The 10241-nt window shown below is 39.3% G+C and overlaps 1 protein-coding gene across 3 annotated transcripts in view; it reads right to left on the bottom strand.

The window, feature by feature from the left end:
* Window positions 1-10241, bottom strand: part of LOC107101533 (mitogen-activated protein kinase 8) — a 37559-nt gene that overhangs the window by 10681 nt on the left and 16637 nt on the right. For 2 of the 3 annotated variants that reach the window (XM_015400481.1, XM_015400483.1), the window contains exons 4-8: window positions 9710-9768; window positions 8212-8350; window positions 7681-7846; window positions 3700-3771; window positions 1442-1624 (exon numbers count right to left, since the gene is read on the bottom strand). In XM_015400481.1, the coding sequence (XP_015255967.1) occupies window positions 1442-1624; window positions 3700-3771; window positions 7681-7846; window positions 8212-8350; window positions 9710-9768 (619 nt within the window). Of the gene's footprint in view, window positions 1-1441; window positions 1625-3699; window positions 3772-4357; window positions 4430-7680; window positions 7847-8211; window positions 8351-9709; window positions 9769-10241 lie in introns of all 3 variants that reach the window. The other variant, XM_015400482.1, reaches the window with a different exon arrangement.

Here is a 10241-nt window from a genome sequence, read left to right as displayed (position 1 = left end):
CCAGCAGATGACGGCCGACCAGCTCCACCAATCAGCAACCTGAGTCCACTTTGACATCCTGCCCAGTTTGATGCTGCTGCTACAAGATTTCCTGATTTGTCAATCCGATGCCAAATTATACCTTCACATGATGCTCTACATTCCTCATTTTAGGGAAGACAGTGCTTCTATTCTCTGACTATTCTCGCTGTGACTTTAGTCTTATTTTAATGACTTTATACTCGTAATGTTACGACTTTATTCTGGAAATAGAAGAAAAACAATTCTCTAGGCTGGCCCTAATACTTGGTTGGGTTTTGTACATCAAATTCTAAACACCAACATGTATTTACCAAAAGGTCAACACATTTGCAATCAAATTTTTTGGAGGCAAATTTTTCTGCAGCTGAATTTTTCACAGGGGAATTTTTTGGAGGGGATGTTTCTTGCAGCTGAATTTCTTGCAGTGGAATTTTCACCAGATAAAAATTAACTGTAAGGAATTCAATGTGTAAAAATTTATATCATTAACTGGATTATAGACTGTAAAACATGCCTTTAGCTGACAGAGCGACCCACTTAGAGCAGTTATTATATCAATTAGATGTGTGTGTGTGAATGTCTGTTTGTCCAGGTCAGACAGGTCGCCTGTAGACAGCTGGAGATGGGCATCAGCAGCCCTTGCGACCCCAGCAGGGATAAGCATGACGGAAAATGGATGGATGGATGACAGAAGAAAACAAAGTTTTGATAGATCACTCATGGGATACGCATGAGAAGCTACTTTATGAAAGATCCCTTTTCTGAGATTAAATCCCAGTAAAAGGAACGTAAACATGCCTGGAACCGATAAACAGGGATGTTATTGGAGGCAAATAATTTGAAAAGGCAAATATTTTCATAATTACATAACATTATTGTCACCAAAAACTTACTTAGAATAGGTTGAATAATTTGACTGGAAGTCAAGAAAAAGATGGTAAAAATATTTTCTTAAAACCGGCGTTCTGTCAGATGAGCATACCCCATCAGACCAGCATACCCATAGTCAATACATGTGCAAGACGTCAAATTTGCGTTTATTCCTTTAGCTTTTTACAAACCAAATAAATTTAAAGTACCTCAACTGGCGTGAATGTCTTTAGTCATGTAGAAAAATAAACATTTTAAGGTCAGATCGCCATACGCTTCAAATAACACCAAAAAGGAAGTAATTGTTGTTTTTTTGTACAAGACCAAAGGGATACACGCCCGTCCAGGTAGTTTAAAGTCTATTTTTCATAGAAAACTAAAGGGATAAATGGAAAATTGACGATGGGTATGTTGGTCCGATGGGGTATGTTTATCTGACAGAACACAGGTAGTGGCTGAAACTAATTTGGGCTCCATAGACAGAGCAGCCTGCGGTCGATTAACTGTGTTGAACAGATTAGCAGCTAAAGGAGGAGAACAGGGAGCTCACCTTTCAGCTTGTTGTGTTCAGAGTCTGCAGGAAACAGGACATCAGGGAAGAGCTTCTCAAAGCTGTAGCCAGCGTAACGCGGCCGGTTCTCCACGTAGGTCCTCACCGACTGGTTGAGCTTCATGAGGAACTCCTGAGACGGCGTCCCCAGCTGCTCGATGACCTTGTTCCACTGATCAATATCTTTTATTCAAAACATTAAGAAAACTACAGGCATGGATGAGAAACCGTCTGGATTCAAATCAGTACGTAAGGCTGGTCCTACATTTCATTTCCAGCATATTTGGATCAGTTTCAGTTTTTCTGCTACGATCGCCGATAAAATACAAAAAACTTATCATTAAACCTTTTTATTCTTTAACCCTTTATAGTGTACTCAGTGAAATACTTTGAAAATCAAAATTTTAAGTTGAGTGTTGGAGGACAGGGCAAAAACCTTTTGCAATATTTAAAAATAGGAATATTCTGATGTGAAAAATCTATGTAATAATCACTTGCTGTAATATGCGGAAAAACCCCACAAATTCAATAAGACATTAATGAAAAACAGTCTGGAAGACTTTCACTTTATAACTTAACGTTTTACCATTTGAAATGAACGCATTAACTTCTTTAAACTACATTAATATTAGGCAACATATCATCCAAGGGCTCAGCTAACTTGTTAAATGCCAAAATGATGTAGTAATATCTTTGCTAAATGGCTGGATAGAAATCATGTGTTTCTGGACCTCGCTGACGGATGGGGCGGGGCTCGCTTTGTAAGGGTTATTCAAGTGACCCAAAACAGTAGCTCACCTTATAAAGGGTTAAAGGAAAATAAGGATAAATTCACTGGGATTAAACCTGTGTGTCAGCTGGAGAAGCTCACCTTTAATTGGTCTAGATGCTGGAATAAAGGAAATCACTGGGTTTGCTTTCGTTGATGAAACAGCAGCACAAATACAAATGAAACATAAAACAGACAGAAAAGTTTGCTGACATCTTTGTTCAACCTTTACCATAAACGAAAAGATTATCATGTGTGTGAAATACGAATACGGCTTAATCAATCATTGGCAATGTGATTATGAGAATTTTTGTTACAACTAAAAAATAATAATAGTTGGTTTAGATTGATTTATTTAAAAAAAATTGTTTATCTTTTCCCCATTAGACACATAATAACATAACCAAACACTTTATTTACTCGGGTAACTTTCTAAAGCTAACCAAGAGTAGCAGGATAGCAGCTGGATAAGCTAAATGATTAGAAATAAAATCAACTAAAACAGCAACTAATATTTGGCGTCTTTAGTTTTTTATTATAGTTTCTATCCGCCCTGAACCGGAGTTCTGTCAGACCAGCATACCTATAGTCAATACGCATGAATAAGACATCACATTTGCATTATCTACGAAAAATAGACTTTAAACTATCTCAACGGGCACGTATCCCTTTAGTCATGTTCAACAAAAAAACAATTTGAGGTCAGATCACCATATGCTTCAAAAAACTAAGTAATTAAATCGTTTTTTTGTACATGACTAAAGGGATACATGCCCGTTTAGGTAGTTTAAAGTCTATTTTTGGTACATAACTAAAGGGATAGTTGACTATGGGTATGCTGGTCTGAACGGGTATGCTCATCTGACAAAACACTGGTCGTGTTTCCATGGATTCGCAGCTGCAGTTTAAGCCCCGCCTCAAAGTTAAACTAAAGCTGAAAAAGAATTGTTTTAATTAAAATTGAAACTATAAAATTTGTCAAAATATTTTGGAGAATACAATTTGAGAAAGAAAATAAAAATAATTAAATGGAAATGTTTCTCTTAAAACCTTTTTGATTAGAAGTTTCATTTCTGGATTGCATTTTTGTCAAATTTACATTTAAACAATAATTTGCCACAACAATAATGGAATAACATCGATATTATTAGCAGAAACCTAATTTTTTCCACATTAGCCAATAGTTAGTCCACTTTAAAACATTTGCAGTGTATCTTTAAATCCAAAACGTCTACGGTTGAAGCATCTCTGGATCCTGAATCTCTACATGGCAACAAGAAAAAACAAGCCGACAATTGGACTGTTAATGACATCAGCTGTTAAGCCGACAGATAAACTCTGTATTCCATCTGTTTTGGATTCCTGATTGAAACGCAACAGACGCAGAGGTCTTCTTTGTGTGCAGAAGGTTTGAACAAGATGTCAGACAAACACAGAGACACAACAACAGGTTCAGGGAATAAAGGGGTGGGGTTTAACTTAAGGATACGATCAGAGCCTGGAAACAACACACTACCTCGGACCATTTCAGCCATGATGCATCCAACAGACCAGACATCAACTGAAAAATGAAATGACAACCACCCAATTAGCATGCAAACTGAACATCAAAACCAGGTCCAAACAAAAAGAAGGGATAATCAGACATAAACACATGATGTAGGTGAGGGTGCAGACAATGGCTGCATGCAGCTCTGTGGATTCAACTACACAGGTCAGGGTCCCAATCAGCATTTATCTCCTGGAAAAGTTAGCTTGATAACATGTTTCTGATGCTTATTGACTCTTAAGACACGAGATTCTGAAATGAATGCATGCAAACATCACTGAAGAAGCCGTTTTCACTGATGAAGCAATAAAAACCGCAGTGAGAGAAGACAGAGGGCATTAAAAACATTCAAAGTCTCTCTGAAGGAAAAGCAAAACTATTAAAATTCTGTTCAGGTCTTTCATGTGTCAGTCACTGCGCCTGGAGCGGATAGCGGCGTCTGCATCTGCGGGGACAGCAGGTGGGTGGCTGGAAGTCGCAGCGTCGAAACAAAATCAAAGCAGTGAAGTTTTAATAGCTGAATTTGACAGAAGGGGGGGAAGAAAGTAGACATGAAAGACTTAGTGCCAACTTTCTGCTGCAAGCAGCTCAAGGATACAATCCCTTCCAGGGAAAAGGATTTTGTGGCGAACCATTTCTGCCATAATGCAGCCCACAGCCCAAATATCCACTACATGTGCGCAGCGTTAAAAGAGGGAGAAAAGAAGGAGCCACAAAACCAACAGGTCAGCAGGAAACACTCAAAGACCTCGTAAATAAAGCAAGATGCACTTTATATCCAAATATTTGGATTTCACATGCGACCGTTTACTGGCTGCAGTCAGGAACAGACTAATTCCTGGGAACACACGGCCTTAAAGAGAACATTGGTAGACAAAGGCTGAAACAATTTATCGGATTAATCAATTATTAGAATAATCATCAATTAATTTATTCTGCAGTTATTGATTAATCAATTAATAAAGACTGTAAAACATGCCTTTAGCTGAAAGAGCAACCAACTTAGAGCAGTATTGTAGAAAAAAAATATATATATTAAGTATTTTTGCATTAAACATTAATAATATGTTTTCCTTTGTGCTCTATCAGGAAATCCTTAAGTGGAAAATATTTAGTTTCACCTGGTTTAATTTCAGAAAAACTGTTCTTTAAGGAAACTTTGGCTATTCGATTATTAAAATTGATAAGAAAAAATAAAAAAAAATGACAGATTAATTGATTTAACAAAATAATTGTTTGTTGCAGCACTAATGTAAACCTACAGTTTTTTCCTTTAATGGTGAAAGCAAAGAACACGTTTATAAACGGAAATCTGAAGAAAAAAATAAAAAAGGAAAAGCAACAAAAATTAGATTTTATTTTTTAAATAAATCAATCAAGTTTTAAATCCTATTTTACAGTTTTCACCCTCGACACTTCTGCATGGTTTGGTCCGATAGAAACGCTGTTCCAGCCAGAAGTGGAGAGGCTGAAATCTGAAAAACGGAGAGGAAAAGGAAATCTGAAAAATAAAATGTGTTAAAAATAAAACCTTTAACAAAATGGAATCTGAACAGAAACTAATTTTTTTTTTTTTTTTTTATGAACTGTATTCTTTTCTATATCCAGTATTACAGATTTCAGCCTCTATTCTTCTGGATGGAACAGCTTCTCTATTGATCCGAGGGTGAAATTGGTAAAAAGAATTTAATGTGTCAAAAAAAAAAAAAGTTACATCTGAAAAATATTGTTACAAAAACATTTAAAAAGAGTAAAAAATATTTAGTTTTTCAAAGTTCTATTTTTATAATGCATCAAACATGTTCTTTGCTTTTGAGAATACTGGAACAAATTTCTCTCCATACAGGCTGGTGCTTTAAAGTATGAGACAAAAATAAATATAAAAAAAGTCATTAATTACACAGTAAAAGCTTCAAGTGGAAGAAACACTTTTCAAAATATAATCTTCTGATCTATTTTATAGGTCAGATTAAGGTTCAGCAGTAGCAAACAGTAAACTGTTTTCTGTTTGCTCACTTCACCTCAAAAAGACAACAAATAGAAAATAACGTTAAACCAATGAAGCTTTAGCGTAAAGAGAAGTCAAACGCCAACAGGAAGGGATTAAAACCAGTTGGTTCTTGTTAAGGTGAAGTGATACTTCATCCTATTTTTACTCCACTAGAATGAAAAGTTTTTTTTAAAATAAGAAGTTATCCCATAAATCCGTCCCGTCCTCAGATTGTCTCCTCTTTGCGCTGCTAGTTAGCTAACATGGATGACCATATTTGGCAGTTCTGAGGGTTTTCCTCTTGATTTTTAAGACTGAAGCTGCATTAATCCTGATTGATCAATTACTGAAACAATCTTCAGCTAAACTGGAGACTGGATCAGTTGGAAATGTTAACTGGAGCTCACTGACTCCACAGGCTAAGCCGGGCATACACTGTATGATTTTTTTTTTGTCCTTTCGGGCCGATTCTCCAGTCGTGTGAGAACTTTACTATTGTGTTGAATTTTACCCTGATTGTGCGTGGTGTAGTGTACAGGGGGTAACAAGGGGCGATCAGCTTTTAACAACCACCTCGCCATCATGAATCATGAGGTCGGGAGAGAATCAAACACAACAGCCGTCGTAAGGTGGTCGTGGGCAAATCGCTCAGTGGGCAAACAAGGATTCTTCTTCTTCTTCCTCCAAGATGTAAACCCAGCAGCATGGTGGGGCTGCAATGAGTTAAATTGAGTTCTTTCTGTAAAATTGACAGACCGTAGTAGCCACGTTTGCTCAGCCATGTCTTTGTCCAAATATGTCGTCTACTTTTCTTTTTAGGGCTTTCAGCACAAAATTACACAAATTTCCAAGGCAGCGCGTTTCACTCTAGTGAGCTTCATATTCCTCTTCTACTGGTTTGGCTTCCGGATAGACGATACAGAGTAGCGCCATCTCACTGCGGAGCTGAGTCCCACCTGGTTTTTAGACGTACAGTGTGAGCAGGTAGATCGTATCAGAGCGTCGGGTCGCACAGTGTGAGAACAAACATCATGAGCTGGGAACTTTTAAACCCTGCAGTTTCATCGTACAGTTTGAGCTGTAGCTGCAAGTAACGATTGAAAATATCGCACAGTGTATGCCCGGCTTAAAAGAATAACAGGGATTAAAGCAACAAAAACCCGAAACCTGAACTTTTTTGAGGCAAGCAAGAAAGTCATGTGTGTATATAGGAGGGTGTGGAAGCATGGGATCAGAGATTGCATGACTGATTAAAGACTAAGTTGTGTTCGGTGAGTAAAGCAGCAAACGGTCAGCTATTGACGCCGGTACATCAGCCGCTGCCGTAGCTCCCGGCTAACGTTGTGTGGTCAGCAGCTTGATGACCAGGGTCTAACACCTTTTTGCTGCTGGATGCGTAAATAAGCTTCCTGGGGCACAGCGTGCCGGAGTTAATAAACTGCATTGTACCCACTTTATGCCATTCTGTTCTCTCCATCTTTCTCTACAAACACAAAGTTTCATTTTTTTATTTTTTCACTTTTAACATGTCTCCCTGTTGAACGGAGCCGCAAATGACGCAAGGTGACTTTCCCTTCAGCAATGAACCACAATCTTTCTGGCGGCTTAGGCAAGAAACCAGAGGAGGAGGTACAAGCGTCCCTAAGACCCGCCCCCTTCTTCTTCTGATTGGCCAATACTGTTAGTTTCAGAGCGCTCCTTTGCTACCATTGGCTGACAAACGCAAGAGGGATTTCGTCTTTATTCATTTATTGATGATTCGAGTCATTTTTTTTTTTATCCACGGACAATCGCTACGGGCTGTCACTGTCACCGTCTTCACACAGGAAGCTCCCTGCAAAGCAAACGGCGCCCCCCACATTTTGAGTCCACCCCGCCCTGAGCGTAGGGCCGAACAGCAGCTGCTAACTGCTACCTTGTCCATCACTCACCGTTGGCCTGGTAACCCATGCCCAGGATGACCTCAGGGGCGCGGTAATAACGGGTCACTACGTAGGGCGTCATGAGCAGGCCGGTGGCGGCGGTCCGGGCCAGACCGAAGTCCAGGATCTTCAGGGTGCAGTCAGACTTCACCACGATGTTACTGGGCTTCAGGTCCTGAAGGACGAAACACGACATGAGCAGGGAGGGCGGGGTTATGGCTCTGTTCTGTCAGATGAGCATACTCATGGTCAATACGCATACGCAAGACATCAGATTTACATTTATCCCTTTAGTTTTGTATGAAATATAAACTTCAAACTACTTCAAAAATATAATAAAGTCAGATCGCTTAAGGGATCCACACCTGTCGAGGTAGTTTAAACTTGATTTTTCGTACAAAATTAAAGGTATGAATTAAAGGGATAAATGGGTATTGACTCTGGGTATGCTGGTCTGACAGAACAGGCTCCTTCGTTTCCAGGCCGTTTCAGGCGGATGTTCAGAGCTGACTGACCGGCATGGTTGCCAGGACGACCCACCCTGTGAATGATGCCTGCGGCGTGCAGGTGTTTGATTCCACACAGCATCTGGTAGAGCAGGTAGGACAGCCTCTCATGGTCCAGCTCCATCTGGATCACCTGACAGAGGTTAGCGTCCATCAGCTCCATCACCAGATACCTGCAGGGAAACGCCTCCCGTTAGCATCAAGCATGAACTTCACACGTCGGCTTAAACCAGGCTGCTTCACACGCCGTGCCAGCTGACTCGTCTTCATTCAGGTAAACAAACAACAGGGCACTAACTTCATGCTCCAACTCAGCAGCATTTTTAACTCTCCGGATCCAGTCAGCTGGGCAGCGATACAGGAAGACAGCCTCTCTGTTTCACACTCATCACTCCATCATCACTATTCTCTCCACAGCAGTAGGACATGTTCAGTAAGACAGCTCGGCCTAAACCATGCTGCTCATGTCTGAAGGTGAAGTTTACACACACCTACCACCAAACACAGACTTTACCTCATTTTGGTTACGTCAATCAAAAACCTGCTGATGCTGCATGAAGGCTAGCAGCTACAAATGACTTTAAGCTCTAACCTTCATGACTTAATCACAGGTTAAGTTCTATCAATCAGCAATAAATCAATCAAGCAGCAGAAATGAAGTCATTAGGGATGCTAGTCAGTGATTAATTAATTGATCATAAGTGGATTGATTGGATCAATTGACTTAGCAAATAATCTACCACAACAAAACAGGAACCTAATAGTTACTGAATAGAAAAGATGAATAAAATATATGAAACTCTTCTGATTTCCAATGAGCAGAGTTTTAGCCTGGCCAATAGAATCCTCTCTCTTTGTTTTCAGTCATATTTAACCACACTGTTCCACTGGAACCTTCTGCACCATCTGATGTCAGTAAAGGCAGCATATTTAGTTGAAAACATCTTTATGTCCCATTTTGAACCAGGCTGGTGCACGCGCTCTGGGCCAAGCTCCAGAAATTCGGAGGTGCGCGACCTAGCGCCCTGTTCAACGCGGCTTAAACCAAGCTAAAGCAGAGCAGTAAATCACAATGAATGAATTTAAAATCTAAAACCATTAATCAAAAACCTTAAGTCGATTATTTGTCTCCATCCCTACTAGTTGTTCAGTATAAACTTTGCTGATCAGTATTGACTGATTTAGGCCCAAAAATCCTCAGATGAAAGGCCCTCTTCAGCAGAAGATCTAAAGCAGCTTCCACTGGCAGATTCAGTCCAGGATGACCGTAGAGATCATGCTGAAGATCAGCACACAGTTTACACAGCTTTTTATTTTCATTTTCGCTCTTCTGACATTTCAGAAACAAAGCTGGGATTAAAATACGGTAAAACTGATATTTTTGCTTTAGGTTATCACACCTTCTGAATTTTATACCAACTAGAAAAGCACTAAAGATTATCGCATTTATTTATTAAAAAGAACAAGCTGACAGATTAAATCAGCATTAATTAATATCAAACTGTCGTCCCGCTCAAATACGTGATACTCACACATCTTGGAACTCCTCTAGTGTCTTCTGTGGTGTGAAAACGTTTAATAGGCCGATGATCTGAGGAAACAAAACAGAGGATGAACCTTTAGGAAGAAAAAAAATAATCTCTGTAGGGTTGGATTATTGTATGATGGAAATCCTTTGGGTTTACAGCTGACTTTATACATCATGTCTCCCTGAGCAGAGCCCATATCAGCAGATGATGTCCTAAAATACATACGGATACAGTCTAATTAGAGGGATGCACGGTGACGGCTGACATTTTCCAGAGTTTCCCTCAGGGTCAGCGATGTTCCATCTAAACATCTCCTCCTTTCTGCTGATTCCTGTTTGTTCATCGCACTGGATGCTTATGGAGAGACTTTGGTTCCATTATCGTTTCAAGCAAAGTTTTGCACAAGAAAATTTGAAAAAAATAAAAGTTTGTAAATAAAATTTGAAAATAAAACATGTTTTGTAAAAGAAATGAAATAGGAATTTGAAAAAAAAAAAAAAGAAAAAAAAATGTAATCCGGAAACTCAAAGTAAAA

This window comes from Cyprinodon variegatus, unplaced genomic scaffold (assembly GCF_000732505.1).
Source record: "Cyprinodon variegatus isolate N-32 unplaced genomic scaffold, C_variegatus-1.0 Scaffold1110, whole genome shotgun sequence".
In the NCBI taxonomy this organism is placed as follows: domain Eukaryota; kingdom Metazoa; phylum Chordata; class Actinopteri; order Cyprinodontiformes; family Cyprinodontidae; genus Cyprinodon; species Cyprinodon variegatus.
This window is presented reverse-complemented; position numbering and strand designations above follow the sequence as displayed.